This window comes from Rana temporaria, chromosome 8 (assembly GCF_905171775.1).
Source record: "Rana temporaria chromosome 8, aRanTem1.1, whole genome shotgun sequence".
NCBI classification, from domain to species: Eukaryota; Metazoa; Chordata; class Amphibia; order Anura; family Ranidae; genus Rana; species Rana temporaria.
Genome location: NC_053496.1, coordinates 103,798,202 through 103,818,589, shown reverse-complemented (window position 1 = coordinate 103,818,589; position 20,388 = coordinate 103,798,202). Strand labels below are relative to the sequence as shown.

The following is a 20,388-nucleotide window of genomic DNA, read 5'->3' as shown; positions in this document are numbered from 1 at the left end:
GGTGTAATCACAGGGGCCAACATACAAAAATACTGAAAATAACAAAAACCGCGCACACACCCAGAAACTACTTCCTCATATGTTTATAGTACGGTTATGTTAAAATAAACCAAATCAGTGTATATTATTTAGTTTGTACGGAAGTTAGAGAGGCCACAACTATGGTACATAATCGATCAATCCTTATGTACTGACGGTCTATTTCTTGAGGCCTGAAGATATCAAAAAAATATGTTTTTTTTGTAAAATATAAAAATAATAATAAATGTGTTTTAATTATTTTTTATTACATTACACATACTGTGACCAGAGCAATGCAGTGTTAACATAGTAACCCTGTACTACTCTGGTGAAGCGATCAGGATTATTATTTTTTTTTTTACACATAATATAATTGTTTATACCAGTAAATGTCACTGGTGTAAGCAACCATTATTACTGAATGAAATTGATTCAGTGTGTTTTGTTGTGATAAGCTGTGATTGGCCACAGCTAATCATAAGGTACAGATGGGCTGTGATTGCCCATGTCTGTACCATGTAATCACTGTGACCAATCACAACTAGCAACACAATTGTACACAATGGATGGCATGAAAAAAAACATCCATTGTTTACAATTGTCATGTGATCTGCTGTGATTAATCGCATCATTCCCATGGTACCGATAGCAAGCTGCTACACTGAGCAGTCACTAGCTGGGTCTGATGGACATAGCCAATGACAGATCGTGCAGCAGTGCGATCATATGATGTCCACCTGGATTGACTTGTGGGGGAAAAAAAATCACAATCACTTTAAGGTCCTATTCACACACATTGTGGTGACCTGCGTTTTGCTGCACCGAAGACATCCCCTTTGCCAATGCCTATAGAAAAAAAAAATGTGTTTGTGTATTTTTCTCCTCTCTCTCACCAACAACAGTAAAAGGATGTGATGTCAGGGAAAATAAACAAAAAAAACGCATAACGATTTAACACGCATAAAAAAAGCATGTCAACACGTGTTAAAATGTGCATTGCTGCACATAAAAATGCATGTGAATGCACAACTATTTTTCAAGCATTTTTATGCATGTCTATGTGTGAATGGGCCTGGAGTCTGGAACGTGCCATACGCAGAACAAAGCACTTAAAAGTCATGTTATCCCCCCGCGTGTCCTGTCCAGTGGGGTCTGGATGCAGTACTCCAAAAGCCAGGCTGAGGACGACCATGCTTAACCACTTGCTTACTGGGCACATAAACCCCCTTCGTGCCCAGGCGAAATTTCAGCTTCCGGCACTGCGTCGCTTTAACTGACATTTGCGCGGTCGTGCGACGTAGCTCCCAAACAATTTTTTTTCTCAGTTAAGGCCGATACGTATTTTTCGACGTATTTTTGTAAAAAAAAAAAAAAATCGCAATAAGCGACTGGTTTGCGCAAAAGTTATAGCGCCTACAAAATGGGGAACAGAAGTATGATTTTTTATTTATTTATTTTTTACTAGTAATGGCGGCGAGACTGCGATATTGCGGCGGACGTATCGGACACTTTTGACACAAATTTGGGACCATTCACATTTATACAGCGATCAGTGCTATAAAAATGCACTAATTACTGTATAAATGTGACTGGCAGGAAAGGGGTTAACACTAGGGGGTGAGGAATGGGTTAAATGTGTATCCTGGGTGTGTACTAACTGTGTGGGGGGAGGGGGGTGACTGGGGGAGGTGACCGATGCTGTGTCCCTATGTACAAGGGACACAGATCGGTCTCCTCTCCTCTGACAGCACGTGGAGCTCTGTGTTTACACACAGAGCTCCACGTCCCTGCTGTGTTCCCGGCGATCGCGTGTACCCGGCGGACATCGCGGCCGCCAGGTACACGCATCGGCTCTTCGGCGATGCGCCGGGACAGTGTTTACCCGATGCGCGCCCCCCAGTGGCGCGTGCGGGTAATGCACATAAAAGGACGTCTAAAGACGTCCACTCGGCACTTGAGAGCCGCACTGTGGACGTCTTTTGTCTATAGCGCGGATCTCAAGTGGTTAAAAGCTGCAATCGAAAAGACAAAGCTCCAGCTTTGGCGTATAGAAGTGCCTTGATTGAAGAAAGAAAAAGCAAAGAAAAAAAGCGTGCTAGCAAAAAAAGCTTGTTAGTATAAACACAGAAGATGTCCATCCTCCTAGGATATTAGCAAAAAATAACTGAGGCATGCTGGTAGAGAGAGGGATTATTCTAGCCTGGGTTACATCTTTTTTTTTGGTTTGCCAGCATCCAATCACCCTGTAGACAGCAGTACTACCTGAAGTTTAAAGACTAAAGATAATGTGACCCTCAAAGGACAAGAGATATCAGTCTTGTCCCATTAAAGCCATATCTAGTGCAACGTTATCTTGCTCGGTTTATAGACAAGACATTGTATATTTAGGATTAGTTTGTAGAAAATGTGATTCACAGCACAGTCACTGACTCGTCAGTCAGTTATTTTTTCTTTACCTTAGACACAGGTGAGTGTGTGGTACCACAGAGACTACGCTCTATCTCTGCTGTTGGAGTCCGTGACAAACCTCGGCCAGCGACTTGCTTTCTCGCAGATGTATTGTCCAAAACTGGATTGAGAGAATCACAAAAAATAAACTAAAAACAATTGTCAAGGCAGTAAACCCTTTAGCCAAAGTTTGTTAGTGTTTATTTAAAAAAACAAAAAGGACATACAATGCTTGTGTCACCCATTCCCATAGCTAGAAGACCTAGAGCTATAATATTAGATTTCACCTGTAGTGCTACCCACGGGTGAAATCTGGGACTGAGAAGCAACTGTAAAACCTAAAGCAGTGTCACAAGCCCTGTATAGAACATTCCTCCAATGAGAGAGGGAGATGAGGTTCTGTAGTCCAGCAGGAGAGAACTAGACAGAGCTGACAACATTGCTTGAGATGTCAGTGCAGAGGCAGCTCAGGCATCGTCGGCTCATTACACAAAGTTAGGAATTTTCTGAGCCCAGACATGCACTTTAATGGTTCCCCATGAGACACACCAAACCTCAATGATAAGACGCATTAAAGCATTCAAGTGTTTCTAAAGGCTCTTTTTTATTAAAATAAACATGTTCTACTTACCTGTTCTGTGCAATGGTACTGCACAGAGCTACCCAAAAACTCCTCCTCCCCGGCAGCCCAGATGCTAATCTAAAACAGTTCAATGCTGCTTTAAAGGGGTTGTAAAGGTTCATTTTTTATTTTCTAAATAGGTTCCCTTAAGCTAGTGCATTGTTGGTTCACTTACCTTTTCCTTTAAGTTCTCTTCTAAAGGTTTTTTTTCTTTGTTTTCTTTGTCTAAATTTCTCACTTCCTGTTCCTCCTCAGCAAGGTGTTCAGTAAGCTGTTCTAAATGACTTTCCACTGCTCGAATGATGGTGGAAAGCTTACTGAAGAGCAACAGGAAGTGAGAAATTCACACAAAGAAAAAAAACATTTAGAAGGGAAATCGAAGGAAAAGGTAAGTGAACCAACAATGCACTAGCTTAAAGGAACCAATTTAGAGAATAAAAGACAAACTTTTACAACCCCTTTAAACCATTGAAACCTTCATTACTGGACATTATAGAGTATGAAAATTCAAATTTATTGTGAGAGTTGCAATGCACATACAGGTAAAACTCGAAAAATTTGAATATCGTACAAAAGTTAATTTATTTCACGAATGCAACTTAACCACTTAAGGACCAGTGCACGACTATATACTTTGGCACAATGGCTCCTGTGGGCAGATGGACGTACCTGTACGTCCCCTATAAGATGCGGCATTGTGGGCGCGCATTCGCGCTGCAAGCTCCGTAAGTCCGACCATGGGTCCCGCAGACTTAATGTCCGCAGGGATACCTGCGATTGTCTCACGATCGCAGGTATCAAGCATTTCCCCATTCTTCCTAGTGACAGGACAATGATCACAGCTCCCTGTAATCAGGGTCACAGCCCATCCCCCCTACAGTTAGAAGCACTCCCCACGACACAACTAGCCCCTTCAGCGCCCCTACTGGTTAACCCCTTCACGCCAGTGTAATTTTTACAGTAATCGGTGCATTTTTATAGCACTAATCGCTGTATCAATGACAATGGTCCCAAAATGGCGTTAAAAGTGTCCGATGTATCCGCCATAATGTCACAGTCACGCCATTACTGGTAAAAAAAAAAATATTAATAAAAATGCCATAAAACTATCCCCTATTTTGTGGACGCTATAACTGTTGTGCAAACTAATCAATAAACACTTATTGTGATTTTTTTTATATGTACGTATTTTTATAATACGTATCGGCTTAAACTGAGGAAAAAAAATATTGGTTTTATATAATTTTTTGGGGATATTTATTAGAGCAAAAAGTAAAAAATATTGCTTTTCTTTTTCAAAATTGTCGCTCTATTTTTGTTTATAGCGCAAAAAATAAAAACCACAGAGGTGATCAAATACCACTAAAAGAAAGGTCTGTTTGTGGGGGAAAAAGGAACCCAACTTTGTTTGTGAGCCACGTTGCATGACCGCGCAATTGTCAGTTAAAGTGACACGGTGCTGAATCGTAAAGTGCTCTGGTCTTTGGCCAGCCAAATGGTTCGGGGCTTAAGTGGTTAAAAGGTGAAACTAATATATAAAGAGACTCATTGCATGCAAAGCAAGATAGTTCAAGCCGTAATCTATCATAATTGTGATGATTGTGGCTTACAGCTCATGAAAACCCCAAATCCACAAAAATGTGATTATTACATGCAATCAATAAAACAAGGATTGTACATTATACAATATCGGACCTCTGAAAAGTATAAGCATGCATATGTACTCAGTACGTGGTTTGGGCCCCTTTTGCAGCAATTACTACCTCAATGCGGCGTGGCATGGATGCTATCAGCCTGTGGCACTGCTGAGGTGTTATGGAAGACCAGGATGCTTCAATAGTGGCCTTCAGCTCTTCTGCATTGTTCGGTCTCATGTCTCTCATCTTTGTCTTGGCAATGCCCCATAGATTCTCTATGGGGTACAGGTCAGGCGAGTTTGCTGGCCAATCAAGCACAGTAATCCCACGGTCATTGAACCAGGTTTTGGCGCTTTTGGCAGTGTGGGCAGGTGCCAAGTCCTGCTGGAAAATGAAGTCAGCATCCCCATAGAGCTCATCTGCGGAAAGGAAGCATGAAGTGCTTCAAAATCTCCTGGTAGATGGCTGCGGTGACCCTGGACTTAATGAAGCACAGTGGACCAACTCCAGCAGATGATATGGCTCCCCAAATCAACGCAGACTGTGGAAACTTCACACTGGACTTCAAGCATCTTGCAGTGTGTGCCTCTTCTGACGTTGTTTGTTGTTAAGGAGTGGCTTGACAAGAGGAATACGACATTTGAAGCCCATGTCCAGGATCAGTCTGTGTGTGGTGGCTCTTGATGCACTGACTCCAGCCTCAGTCCATTCCTTGTGAAAGTCCCCAACACTTTTGAATGGCCTTTTCCTGACAATCCTCTCCAGGCTGTGGTCATCCCTGCTGCTTGTGCACCTTTTTATTCCACACCTTTCCCTTCCACATACCTTTCTATTAATGTGCTTTGATACAGCACTTTGGGAACATCCAACATCCGATTTTTGCAATTACCTTTTGAGGCTTTCCCTCCCTTATGGAGGGTGTCAATGATGGTTTTCTGCACAACTGTCAGGTCAGCAGTCTTTCCCACGATTGTGATTCCTACTGAACCAGACTGAGAGACCATTTAAAGGCTCAGGAACCCTTTGCAGGTGTTATAGCTTAATTAGCCGATTAGAGTGGGACACTTTGTGCTTAGAATATTGCACCTTTTCACAATATTCTTATTTTCTGAGATTGTGGATTTGGGGGTTTCATGAGCTGTAAGCTATAATCATCACAATTATGACAAATCACGGCTTGAACTATCTTGCTTTGCATGTAATGAGTCTATCTTCACCTTTTAAGTTGTATTAGTGAAATAAATGAACTTTTGCACAATATTCAAATTTTTTGAGTTTCATCTGTATATAGGAATTAAGTGCATCCCTTTAACAATTTGTTACCCAACTGTGTAACAATAATTCTGCAATCATCCATTACATTTACAAATCAGATAAAATAAGTGGGTAAATGCACTCACGTGGTTTTCCAAATGTCTCTCTTGCATGCTCAGCTCTCCACTGCATATTCCTATTGCCTGGACAAGACTGCAGGCTGCTGTTATACAAGGCATCCAGTTCAGAAATCTCTTGCTTAAAATCCTGCTTCCACTCCTGGTGTAAATCAAGGGAGCTCTTGGATAAGCCATATCTTATGGGTTTTCGACCAGGGGACAAACTTGGGTGAGCACGGTGTTCCACATTTGTACCATCCATTTGTGGACTGTAATATCGACTGACATTATCAACCCACTGATTAGTGGGCAGAGAGGCAGGCAAATGGACAGTGCTTCCAAATTTCACCTTCTTCTCTGCTTTGTAGTAAAACTTGCCATGGTTACTAGAATCAGCCTCTAGTTGCAGTTCCTTAAATGACCCGTCATTTTGGTTACTCAGGTGATGCAAACTTGAACCATTGAGATTGCAAAAGCCATCATCAGATTCTGGGGAAGTGCTTGTTTGATCTGTGCTGACTGATTTGTTCTCTTGGCTTATCAGAGGTTGTGGATTTGACTCAGTACCTAAACGATTTAAAGAATCTTGAATATGATCCCCAACTGAAGGTTTCTGCTCAAAACTTTCAATTCCTGTAAAATTTACACCAAAACTACTTCTCTTTGGTGAACCCCCTTGCAGCCTTTGGAACTGCTCTGCCAGTGAGCGTACTAGCCCTTTACTTTTAGGTGCCTCAACTTTGCTCGGCTCAGAGATATTCAACTCAGAGTGCCTATCTAATAAGGTATCCTGGCTATTTGTTCTAGATGACCCATTGGCTGGTTGAATGGTAAAACCCGTCGAACCAGCTGGAGATACTGAAGCGACACTGGAGGATCCAACTTTGTCTTCACTTACATGAATTTCTGTGCTGACAGATTTGTGACAATAACTCGGTGGGTTGCTTCTATCCGGAGACTGCACTTGTGTGCGTCGTGCCCATGGAAATAGTAATGATGGTAAAGAGCCAGATTTAATGCCATTCAGCTTCATCTTCCTGAGAGTAAGACCACCATCTTTAGCTTCATGCTCCTCAGCCGTCTTACCATTATCAGGACTCCCATTGTTACTTCTTTCACCCCTATGCTTTTTGTTATGAGGATCTGGGCTAGAATCATCTGTCCTCACCATTTTATCAGCCGTGCTTTGTACAGAAGTTGAGGCACTCTCTGGGGAAATGGGATCTGTAGGAGCACGATAGTTTGAAAATGTCTTGCTACATGGGCAATGTTCAGAAGGTGACAAGCTGGAAGACTCAGCAGACGAAGGAAGCAACTCATGGCTAGAGGCGAACGAGTGTGTTAATGGAGTAGATGCGAAGCCCTCCGTTGTGTAGGTCTCCGGCATTGTCTGTCGCTTCATTGGAATTTTGTCCGAGATAGTCTGGTCACTGCAATTAAACGTATTGGGCATATTATTTACTTAATCTGTACTGACTAGAAAAGAAAGCCTGAAAATGAGGAAAGATGTCTTGTAGGCCTTTTGGGTAAATACCCATACTGTTCTCACATGACTCAGCACAGGATCTATTAATATGTAAAAGCACAAGTGAGGCCTCATTTACACTTATGGTTTTTATCGACCCCAACTGCTCCCCCTTATGTGACAATGGCAGCTCAGGTGCTTTGCATCACGGTGCAGCACAAATTATCCCCATTGTCATGTTCAGCAGGCAGTACTACCTGCTGAATCTGACCCATTCAACTAAACAGGGGAACCCCGCAACCACATGGTGTTAAAACAGGTGATGAGGAGGTGACAACTATTTCCTGTCAAATGCTCTCTGAAGTGCGATGTGAACGTGAGTCACTCTTCAGAAAGCAATGCTAGCTTAAACTAACCCTGAGCCACTTGACCTCCAGGGCCTTTTTCTGACACTTTTGTTTATATTTAAAAATCAGTATTTTTTATGCTAGAAAATTACTTAGAACCCCCAAATTATATATATATACATGTATATATATATATATATATATATATATATATATATATATATATATATATATATATATATATATAAATAATGCAATTTTATTGGGAAAAATAAACTTTTTTGAATCTTAATCCATAAAACCTTTGTGCATTCGTCTTTGTGAATGAGCACAGGGGGCGAGGGCACTTTATTTTGCTTTAGAAAAAAAAAAAAAAAAAAGTTTTATACCATCTCAAATTCTTTTTTTTATCACTTTTACTGCTGTCACAAGGGATGTGAACATCCCTTGTGAGAACAATAGGGACATTACAGGTAGTGTTTATTGAGAAATCAGGGGTCTATAGGACCCCAAATCCCTCCTCTGCACTTAAGAGAATTTGATCACACCAAGATTGGTGAGATCAAATGCTTTTGATTTTTTTTTTACATCTGGGCAATCCAGAAGTGATGTGACATCATCAATTCTGGGTAACTATATAATAGAGCCCAACAAAGCTGATCAGGTGTTTGTTAGGCTCTATGATCAGCTGACGGGACCGAAGATCCCAGTACAGCCAGCTACTTAGCCGTTAGGATTGCTTTTAAAAGAGAATTGACTGCCGGTTCTACAAAATTGTACTGGAATGATGCCTGCAACTGCAGTCCTGGTATAATCACTGCAAGTCTAGCGACGTATGGGTATGTCGCTTTTTGACACGTGTTCAAAGAAGAGGAAATATGCTTACTTTACCAGCTGTCTGTTCGGTGAAATGTTGTCTCTTTTCTGTCCCCCTACCACTGCAACTATTCCACACTTTTGAGTGTGGATTACATGCTCCCCTGCCACGAGCTGTGGTTCCTCCCAATGATTGGTTGAAAACTTGCACCAGCCAGGAAGCAGAAAACAGAGGAGGCATTTTCTAAACAGGCCATCCGAAAGGCAAGTGTTATCCCTCTCTCTACAAGTATGCTTGCACATACAAAGAGGCCCCATGCTGACAGGGTGACTTTAAATGTTACAAGTATTGAAAAAATGTAAAGGGGACATAAATGCATGACTATAAATTATACGATAAATATTAATGAAAAGTCTCCATTGTTAAACTACGGTCAAATATAAACCTGTACTGGAAAAATAAAGTAGTATGTAATGAGGCAACACTGATGGTTCTTACTTCAGACAAAATTCAAAAGCCATTCTTTCAACTAGTTTAAGGAACAGAAAGTCCTACAAGATGTCCTTTTCCCATTACTGGAAGGTTTTTTTAATCACACTGAATGTAATTGAGAAATCTAAATATGTAGGACTCAACATTTAGCAGCTAAAATTAGTTAAGCCTTTACAACTTTCAACACAATGCAATTAACAACAATACAAACAAGCTGCAACAGGATTAATGAAGAACACATGGGCTTCACTAGCAAATGTTTGGAAGGGCACTGTTTTCTACAGCTTTACTAATATTTTTCTGAAATTTATTTTTGCAATGAATTGGGAGATAAAGTTTATTAATATGATTGTTTGATTTAGACAAAATGTCATGCGACAGGTGCTAAATGTTTTTTTTTTTCCTTTTAGGATAAAGGTTTTGCATGAATAAATAAAAGCTAATAATTTTTGGCACCCTTGCTAGCGTTCTATGGTCTGTCTCATTCCTGTAACTGCAATACAGCTCTTCTGTTAAAAAACACCAGACATACTGGCTGGATGATCAGATGAAAATAGAAGAAAACCCTGAAAGCAGCTATTACTAATAATTGGTAAGTTGCAATTTAATAGATGTTTTATAAAGGTTTATTAGTGATTTAATAAGATAAGTTTAAATTGGTAAAACACAGACTATGTCTCTGGTAACTATTATCCCCATTATACAAAACAAAAACCTGGAACCGAAGGCCATGTGCAGGATTAATTTTCCCGAACAGTAACACTGGCTTAATCTGCCCTTCTGAAAACCGTTCCAAGCAGTAAATTACAGTGCAGATCTATTTGGTATCTGCTGACTCGAATCCCTTTAAGCACAGTCAAAATTCATAAGCCCTGATGAAGAGGGGAGTCTGTTTGGCCCTTGAAACGCATGGGCTTTTTTCCTGCCATTAATCAATTTTATCATTCAAAAACTTTTGGACTCCTCGGACTGTGGGCCAGTTACCGCCACATGCAGTCCAGTGCGTTTTTTTATGCATCAAAAACACATGGAAAGTAGGTTATATGGTTTTGAATGGCATATGTCACACCAGTGCTTGCAGTTCCAGTTCTAGAAAAAAAAGTAGAACATGCTGCATTTTTGCTGCACTAGACTGTACTGGAACGCTGTAAACTGCAACAAAATATGCACTGGAATGCAGGGTGGGTGCTCTAGACTGCATCAAAAACGCATTGGAACACGTCAAAATCGTGCATGCAGAAAAGCATCTGGACTGTGTTTCTATGGTGTGAACTGGCCCTGTATATGTGAAGTCTTTTACGAGGTTGGGGAGACTTAACCTTGCTTCCTGTTTCGGTGACATGGTGCAACAAGGACAGAAGTGGCAGCATTTTTCTGAGTGTAGAAGGGTTATAACATCCGTTTTTATTTTTTTTATTAGGTCTTTTGCACTCTGCTTTCCTGACTGGCATGATCTAATGACTTGCTCTAGTGATACACAGAATGGAATAGAGGAAATAACTATAATAGGGGCACAGATGGCAATGCAAGCTTGTGGTTCTGACTGTTCTTACGCACTTTTAAAAGCTAAAAAAAAAAAAATACCTCTGCCTGGACTTTAAGAATAAAGTGAGGAAAGGGAAATGGTTATGTTGCAGTATAAATATGTTGGTGAATATTGAACATATCTGACAGATTTTGAAATAATAATTTGTGGAAATTTTTCCAAGACGGGCCGATTTTTTTTTTTTTTTTAGCTGCAGTTTTTGTTCCAATATCTGCATTTTATCTCAGCATCATAGTACTATCCATTAGTACTGGTGAGAATTCCATATTATATTGAGACATGTTGCTTTGCACACCAGTGACTAGCACAAGCTGTTAGCCCCTGGTACCATGCCATCTTCTGAAACATGAGATGACCGGCTCATTTTGGGAAGGATGGTGCCTAGATGCATGCTCCTAGAAGCCTCTAAATGTTGTTTCTAAGCCCTGGTGAGGCTTCTTATGACTCTTGTTTAAAAGGAAAAGCCAAGGGAAGCAAAAATAATATGTAAAAGTCACCAAGCACTGTAGGCAATATGGATCAAAACCAAATCGGTTTTGAAAGCACTCTTCTAGCATTGCTTTATTTTGGTTCACTTAACAGCCACCCCCTTGACCTTCACCTACTGTGGTTTCAGCTTACTGTTATTGAATTTTGAAGTAAGTCCAGTATGAATAAACCTGAGGTTGCAGAGAAAATCCTAAGCAGGCACAATTATCTGCTTTTGTGAAGGCAAATTTGGGAGAAAAGGGATTTGCCTTTTTATTGTGCATCTACCGTATGTTGCCCAAAAAACAGTTAAATCTCCATTTAGGAATAGATTTCCTTTAAATGAATGTTAAACCATGCTTAAGAACAGTTCACTAGATCAGTGTTTCCCAACACATCTTCACGTCTCACCAACAGTTTCACTGTTGTGGATATCACATGCCCACACAAGCACTCCACTTGTGCGTATGTGATGTTGCCTGCAAAACATGCACTCTTGGTGAGACAAGACGACAAGTTTGGGAAAAACTGCACTGAATTACTCCTAATAAAGGAAGTGTCATTGCAGCTACCTTGTAGATTGATTTATAGCTCCCCCTTGTGGTGAGGGGTAAGCTGGTGACAGCGCTTGAGGAATTGCCGGCAGCAGCATGTGGTCCTGGAGACTTCGTGCTTTTCGTAAACACATTTGAAACTTCTGATCTGCTATGGCTCTGCAGTGTGTACTAGATCTGGCATCATGCATGGCAAGTCTGAATTTAGCTAAAATGCAAAAGAAAAACATAGCAGAAACAAATGCACGCACACAAACCAAAATATAAAAAAGAAAAACAGGATGCATAAAAGAGCAGAACATGGGAACATGCAATACAGAGGAAAATAAGTAATGTATTTTTTTGTTTAGATCATCAACAATGAACATTTATGTAAGCAATGCATCCTAAATATGTTAATGTATATAACTCAATTGATATGAATCCAATTTGACTGGCAGTGGGAACAGGCTCATCAATAATTGCATACCTTCCAAAATAAGGAAAAGGAAAAACAAAAGTGAGATAACCGTCTGCCCCGTTCTCTAAACGTTCTTCCAGACATTGACATGTGGAACTTGAAATTACAAATCATTTTTTCCCCAGATGAAACCAATCTATTTTTAAGAACTCTAAACAGAGGAAGAAATAGTGCGAGAAGGCCATTATCTCACTGGGAGGTATGCAATTAGAATAGACGAAAAAATAAAATAAAAAATAAAATGGATTTTACAGACTTCTGTAAAATAAAATTCAGCAGTTGGTTCTTTCCGGTGTGTAGAAACCTTAAAATAAATAACTAGATTACAGTACTCTAGGCAGCCGTTTTGTTGAAAATTTGGCTTTAACTTTTCTAAACCTTTCTAGGAAACTCTAAGAAAGATTTCCAGCTAACTGCAATAATCTCTAAATATTAACCTAATCAAGTGGAACCACCATGGCTCCAGTGAACTGCAGGCAGTAATCAAGGGATCTTCAGATGGGAATAATAGGTGTGGTTTTGCAACTTTTTCAGTTGCCACCTGCACAATCCAGAGGTTTTGGCCCTATAAAAAAAGATCATTCAGACATGTCTACATATGTGCATGACCGAATAAGAAGCTTCAACCATTCAATGCAAACTCTGCTAGTCTACTACTAAGACATGCCTGCACTAGGGTTCAATCCTAAACACTTTGTTCTCCTGCTTTTACCATTAAAGAAAATCTGCACAGATATATAGGCTGCTATTGCTGACCTTCTTCTGAAAATGCTAGTTATTTGGTTGCCTCAGGGTTCCCAAAAGATACAGAAATCTTATGCAGCCAGACATATCAGAGCATTATACCTGCATACATTTTATGCATCAGTTATCATCATAGCCTTGGAGCCACTGAATGGGCACAAAGGCCTGGCAACTAGCTTTTTTCAAAAGCATGGGTCAACAATGGTTTAAGAGAGTCCACTTATAATAATGGATATTTTAACTATAATTTGATTCTGGGGGCTAAAATCACCTGCTAGTTGCCTAGACTTTTTGGTGACCCCAGTGATATTCTCTCTCATTCCAAATACTCTAGGTATTTTTGACACCTGCTACAGGAGAGTGATTTTAACAGCATCTCATTATATAGTAAAACCTAGATATTAAGAATATTCTGTCATGGCAGTAGTGGATAGGTGGGGAGCTGGGTACTCAGGTGCAAGGGTGTCCAAGGCACAAAGATAACAGTAGCCAATGGGCTACTTGTAACACCCAAGCAGGTGATAGACGCCCCCAGCATCTACCTTAAATGAAATAATTTTGGCTGAAGAGAAAAAAAAAAGAATAAAGAGATACCAAGCACAGAGGATGTACTGGTAACCCTTACAAGGAAAATAGTCTGAATCTGCATTCTGGCAAAAAGAGTGGGTCCGCAGGTAACGCACCATTTTATATATAAGCTGTTCATGATCTTAGGCACACTAAAGCTACTGATGGCGTGAAATCCCACAGCAGTTTCATAAATTTGGCCTAGTAACTGAATAATAGCTGACCTTCAGCTGGGAGGATGAGAAAAAAGTAATTAAAGGCCCTTTCTGATCCAAGTTACAGCCAGATGAAAAAGCCGTTTTGTTACATTTGTCACATGAAAAATAATTGGAACCTAGAGCACTGTTTCCATCCTGCAAAGCCTCATTTTTAGAAACACGGGCAAAGCAACAAAAGCAGGAATAACAAAGCAATGGAGTATTCTGGGTTAACAGCAAACTGCAAGGATTCTGTTGAAAAAAAAACAAAATCAGAAAACAAAAAGGTCACCTTCTACAGCCAATAGCTGAGCCACAACATGTTAAAGCATGCCATGTTAAACAAGACATAAGGCAGACTTGGGCATTGGTTATGAGTTACTTACAAATAGCTTCATTACACAGTGCCATTGCTGTAGTGTAATCACCCTTCTGCTCCAGCCTCAGTGACTGTTCAAAGACGGAATCTGCCTCCTGCATGGACCGCTCAAAGCTGTCACTCCTTCCTGTAATAGCCACAGAGAATTATCCATTTCTTATTTGCTTTTTATGTAACTTACAAAAATCAGTAAATAAAGCACCTTCCCTCAGATTTCCCACCGTTGCTATGGCCACAAGGGCAATGTTGGAAAGCTCATTTGGAGATGACCACTTAGAAACTGTTCAGTGAATCAATGTTGTTTTTTCCTTTGAGAAGCTTGTGCCTGCCACAATGGTCACAGACAACTGCCATGCACATCTGACATTTACCATTATTCTTTTAACATTGTTAAAACAAAGCAGTTTATGTTCTGCATGCTCAGCATGACCTTAAAACACCCAAACACCCATATCAGGCTTGCACATTGTTACTTACCAACAGCTTTATGGCTTCTTGGAAATGGTACAAATTTGTATAAAAAAATAAAATGAAAGAATATATATTTCTTCTCATTTCCGGATTCAAGTATACGTTTTAGTAACAGGTTTCACCCGTACTTAGGATGGAACATTGAACATGTTACTAATGCAGCAACCCCACTCACCCCCAATCCCCTACTGTGACAGTGGGTGGCGGAATCCTCTCCCTGCACCTGCTGTTACAGTTTAAAAATAGAGCAGCCGGGTGGGGCTCTGCCCACACAGCTGCGTCGTTCATTTACATTGATCTGTGAGTGAATGAACTATAAGTCCCGTCTTCTACCGTGGCAGACAGTTTGTAGTTCTCAATGAACTACGAAAAAGCTCATCAGCGCGCTCATAGTTCACGGGCACTTCCTGCAGCTGAGTAAATGTCTGCAGATCATTGTGAAAACACACAGAAGAAAGGATTTATCTTTATATCCAAGAGCAGGGGGCGTGGCACTAAAGTCTTAAAGTGGTTGTAAACCCTTATTTGTCACTTTTACCTACAGGTGAGCCTATAATACGGTTCACCTGTAGGTATCAAGAATATCTCCTAAACCTGTATGGTTTAGGAGATATTCCCCCCGCAATGCGCCGCTGATTGCAGCGGCGCATGTGCAGGGGGGATCCTCGGCTAAAGGACCGGCATCCGCCGGACCTTGCCGAATTTAAATCTCCCGCATCGCCGCTCCAGCCAATCACAGCGCTGGAGAGGCGATACCCGGAAGACACGCCGGAGCAAGATGACATCTCGCTCGGCGTGGACCAGGTAAGTGTTCCTCACCTCTTTCCAAGGTAAGTATTTCATAATCGGCCAGTATGCGGTGCATACTGGCCGATTATGCCTTTTGCCTTGCAGGTTTCAAAAAAAAAAGTTTATGCGGTTTACAACCGCTTTAACACAGCTGACAGCTCTGAGCCCTGATTGGAGGCAAGGAACACACACACCCCTTCACACAGTATAGAGAACAAGCACAGCTGTGCATAACAGTCCCTGTGCTGCCACTCCTTCCCCATCACCATTTTAACTTTAATGCAGGTCAAATCCAGAACACATTTTCTTTCAAAAACCATACATTTTGTAATCTGATGGTGCCACCATGGACTTTGATATTTGACCAATCGAGACTCAGTTACTACAGAAAATAAATTTAACGGCCGGGAATCTTCTTTGCTTTTCAGGTCACAGTTCACATGTTCTCTTTTACGATTATATTTCTTGCACCAGTCTCCCACCATTGATGAGAAATTAGTTCCTTTACTTAAATGTAATGGCTGCACGAAAATCGGCCATTGCTGTGGCCCACCAATGGTGCAAAATTCGAACGAAAAATTAATAATTCCGATTTTTGAAAGACATTTGTTTTGGAATTTGGCTTTAGTGTCATTCCCATCACAAGTATACCGTATATTAGGTGCCGCTTTTTAATAAAGCAAGGATGAGGATAACAGTAGCAGCTCACATATCATATTCTGACAATTATTTTATTGCCATTATATTGTATTATTCCACACACAAACACAAATTACAAAGCAGGTAACAAATATGAACAGATAGCCTTGCAGGGCTCATTACAGAGCCGTTGGACATTTCAGTTAATGTCTACTTCAACAAACAAAGCCAGGTTATCGAAAGTATAGGGAAAAGGTGAAATGGTTACCCACAGTGGTTGATGTCTTAATTAGAATTGGTCTTGCAAAGAAAAATGCACATACTGTATAATTCTTTGCAATTTGATTGTACTTGTATAACAAAACCATGGTCTCTGCTGAATTTATTATATAGCTGACAATTTCATGCTAAGCAGTCAGAGTGAACCTGATCGTTGAACATAATCCAGATTCTGCCATGCAAGCGTACAAAACATGGCCACATCATTTATGCCATAGAAAAAATACTCAAACTCAAAAATAGTTGGAACATTGTGTAAAATCTACATAAAACAAAAAATGCAATGATTTACAAAATCTCATAAACCAACATTTTATTCACAAATAGAAAATATTAAATGCTTAAACTGAGAAAATGCACCACTTTAAGTAAAAAAGATAAGGTAATTTCAAAATTCATGGCAGCAACACGTCTCACAAAACTTAAGACAGGGCTGTAGCATCCCCTCTTCTTTAAACAACACTTTGTAAACGTCTGGGAACGAAGACCAGTTGCTGGCATTTTGGGAGAGGAATGTTGTCCCATTTCTTGCCCGATATAGGATTCTAACTGCTCAACAGTCCTGGGCCATCTTTTTTGTATTTTTTATTTCAAGATGCGTCAAATATTTTCCATTGGTGAAAGGTCAGGACTGCAGGCAGGCCAGTTAAAGTGATTGTAAAGATCACCTTGTAAAACAACCCATTCAGTTTAAAATAGAAATGAAAGGCAAAATGTTTTTGTACAGACTAAAAAAACATTATAAATACCCCCCCCCCCTTTTTTTTTTTTTTAAAGTGATCACATTCCCTCTGTTCTCAGCTACATAAGATCTGGGGGGAGGGGAAGCAGCAGTACACTGAGCTCCCCAGTGAATAGCTGTGCATGGGAGGTGTGGGACTGGAAGACGTGTCAGGACTGGGTGTGTCTGATCACTGGAGAGCACACCGAGTTCCAAGCACAGCTAGAGAACCGACGGTGATGGGTTTTCCTGCTTAGTGTGGTCAGTTTTTAATAGGAAAGCAGAGGAACCAGCAGGAACACCAGGGATTTCACACAAAGGAAGCCATACAAAGAGAACAGGATACTATCTCATACAAGTGCATGGTACAGATGGCACATATTGGGATATATATGAAATATTGGGATAACAAACACTTTAAGCACCTGGACTCTTCTACTATGAAGCCATGATGTCATAGATGAAGTATGTGATTTAACATTCTCCTGCTGCAATATGCAAGGCCTTCCCTGAAAAAGATGTCGTCTGGATGGGAAGATATGCTGCCTTAAAATCTGGCTATATCTTTCAAAATTGATGGTGCCTTTCCAGATGTACAAGCTGCCCATTCCATATGCACTAATGAACCCCATACCATCAGAGATGCAGGCTTTTGAGTACGGATGACAAGCCAGAAGGTCCCCTCTGATCAGAGAAGAGCGAAGAGAGACAGTCGACAGGTCGCTGGAGAGGTTTCTGGAGAGCGAACATTGACAGAGCTCACTCTGCTGTATGGATGGCCAGGAGCAAACAAACTTCACTGTCCATTTACACTCGACTTCCTTCAATCAGATCCACCTAGAGTGGTTCTCAACCCGGGGGTCGAATGATAATTTGCCAGGGGTCACTGAATCCTGGGCTGTTTTTGAAGCCCACACCACACTCCCAGCCTTTTTACGACCACCCAGCATTGCTATCCCTGGAGCCTGTGGCCACTCAGCTGGGCTCTTCCTGGAGCCCACAGCCGCCCACTCAGCCTCTTTGCAGGCGCCCATTCCGGCTGGGGGCAGAGACTAGAGGTCAGTTGACTGGTGGGGAATGTGAAGTGTGAGAGGCTGGAGGAGACCTCATCTCCTGATTTTGGCATAGGTGTCACTGCTACGAGACACCACAAAGTCGGAGACACAGTGAATAACACTACCTGTGATTATAGTTACCATTAAAAGGACTAGCGCTAAATGTCTTTGGGTTAGGGGGCGCAAATTACTTGTCTTGCCTTGGGTGCTGACAACCTATGCTACAAAAATGATTTTACTGTTAGGGGTCCCCGCAACTTGGGATATTTTATCAAGGGGTCACGGCACTAGAAGGTTGAGAATCACTGACCTAGATGGAGAACGACAGATCCCCTTCCGTTTGTTTTTAGAAGACTGGATTGGAACGGAGGCGGGTAGGTGGGTGTAAACTGACAAGTCTGGAAAAACTGGTAGGCAGACCGAATTAGAATGGTCAGGTGAAAGGGGCCACCCATGGCTGCCAAAAAAAATAAAAAAATAAAAATGTGTTTTTTTTCCCTTTGGGAGCACCTCACCAAAAATGAAATTTTTGTTGTGGGGGATGCCCAAAATCTGATTTGTCTCTTAGTGCGGACTTCCGGCAAAATCAGTAAGTAAATCACACAAGCAGGAACATTTTCTGGGGGGGGGGGGGATACAACATCTGTGTACAGAATGCCTTCAGGTTGCCATATTGCACTGTATTTTATATAAAAATACAGCACTGCAGATTGAAAAAGAAAAGGTAATTTTTAATAACATTTAAATACAATATGACTTAATTAGCAATTCAACCCTGTGCAATTTTGCATTGAACATTATTCTGAAATTGTTCGACACTTTTTAGACTCAGCTTTCCACAGATGGGTGAGCCTCTGCCCATCTTTACTTCTGAGATACTCTGACTCTCTAAGGTGCTTTTTTTTTATATACCCAATCATGTTACTGACCTGTTGCTAATTAGTTGCAAAAAAAAAATTTCAGCTCTTCCCTGTTAGTTCCACTTTACCAGCTTTGTGTTGCCCTGTCTTAACTTTTTCAAGGCGCGTTGCCATCAGCAATTTCAAAATGACTTTATTTATTTTTTTCTTACAAAATTGTATACTTTCTCAGTTTAAACATTTGATAGGTTTTCTACTGTGAAAAAAATATGGGTTTATGAGATTTGAAATTGATTGCATTCTGTTTTATGTAGATTTTACACAGTGTCCCAACCTTTTTGGAATTGTTGCATTACATTATTATCTCACCTAAGATGAGTAGTATATCCATCCACCAGTTTAATAAATATTAGGTAAAAACATACCTGTACTAGAAGAAGGCTCTTTTATGCTTTGCTCTGGTTGAGTGGAGGGCTTTTTGTCTCCTTTTAGCCCAATAAAAACAGAAGACTTTTAGCCCTGGTTCACACTATAACGGCATGTGAATCACAGAAAAATTCACTTTCAGTGTGGTGCAATTTGAAGCCATTCATTTTGAATGGGCTCAAATTGCACCAAAGTAGAGCAGGCACCTTTTTTGGAGACGCACCGCAATCACATTGCATTATTGTTTTGCACCATGTGATCTGGTGCAGGCAAACTGCACTGCGTTTGCAAAACGTTTGGAGGCATCGTTAACTTTGTATCGACACCCGCAGCATATGCAGAGCGGGGTGGGAAAACGCGTAGGGATAGCGGGATTTCCCACACCACATATGTGTGAACCTAAGCTTAGTTGCAAACATTTGCAAATAGAAGCAGAAGACACCATGTCAAGGCACCTACATAGGGTGTGGTCCTACTATAAACACCAAAACCCTGCAAAGCAAAAAAAACTTAGAGCAAGCCTTCCTACAAGCTACCTCATCTTCTGCAAAGGTGCAGAAACATGAGAGGGACACACTTTTACATATTGGCTACAGTCTTTTCATGGGTATTCAAAAGACAAAGAAAACAACGTGGCAACTACTAAATTAATTCATAACAAGCAAGGGGATGTGCATAGGAGAAAGGCAACCAACAAAGTGCAAAATACTGCACTTAAAGTGTAAGATCACCTTTACAGAAAATCTCAGAAAAGGTCACACTGGACTTCCCATCGCACCTGGCAGACCATATAGCCACTTTACCAGTCCAGGCAGATTTCTCTCCTCTTTGCCTGTGGTGATAGGACAGGCTATGCAGGTTCTGATTGGTCAGCGCCGCCTATGTGACAGAGCCAACCAATTAGAATGCTCCTATACGTACCTCCTTCGGAGAGTAAGCCAAGGGGATTTCTAAGCCCTGGACCTGTGAGGCTGCTATACAAGGTCTCCTAGCATGTGATCCCTGGGCTCC

General features: G+C 40.9%; 1 protein-coding gene across 6 annotated transcripts in view; it reads right to left on the bottom strand.

The window, feature by feature from the left end:
- USP54 (ubiquitin specific peptidase 54) overlaps nt 1–20,388 on the bottom strand; it is a 201,257-nt gene that overhangs the window by 22,230 nt on the left and 158,639 nt on the right. For 4 of the 6 annotated variants that reach the window (XM_040320457.1, XM_040320460.1, XM_040320459.1 and 1 more), the window contains 4 exons: nt 14,145–14,264; nt 11,809–11,998; nt 6,129–7,531; nt 2,478–2,590 (listed from right to left, as the gene is read on the bottom strand). In XM_040320457.1, coding sequence (XP_040176391.1) covers nt 2,478–2,590; nt 6,129–7,531; nt 11,809–11,998; nt 14,145–14,264 — 1,826 coding nt within the window. The other 2 variants (XM_040320461.1, XM_040320463.1) reach the window with 2 other exon arrangements.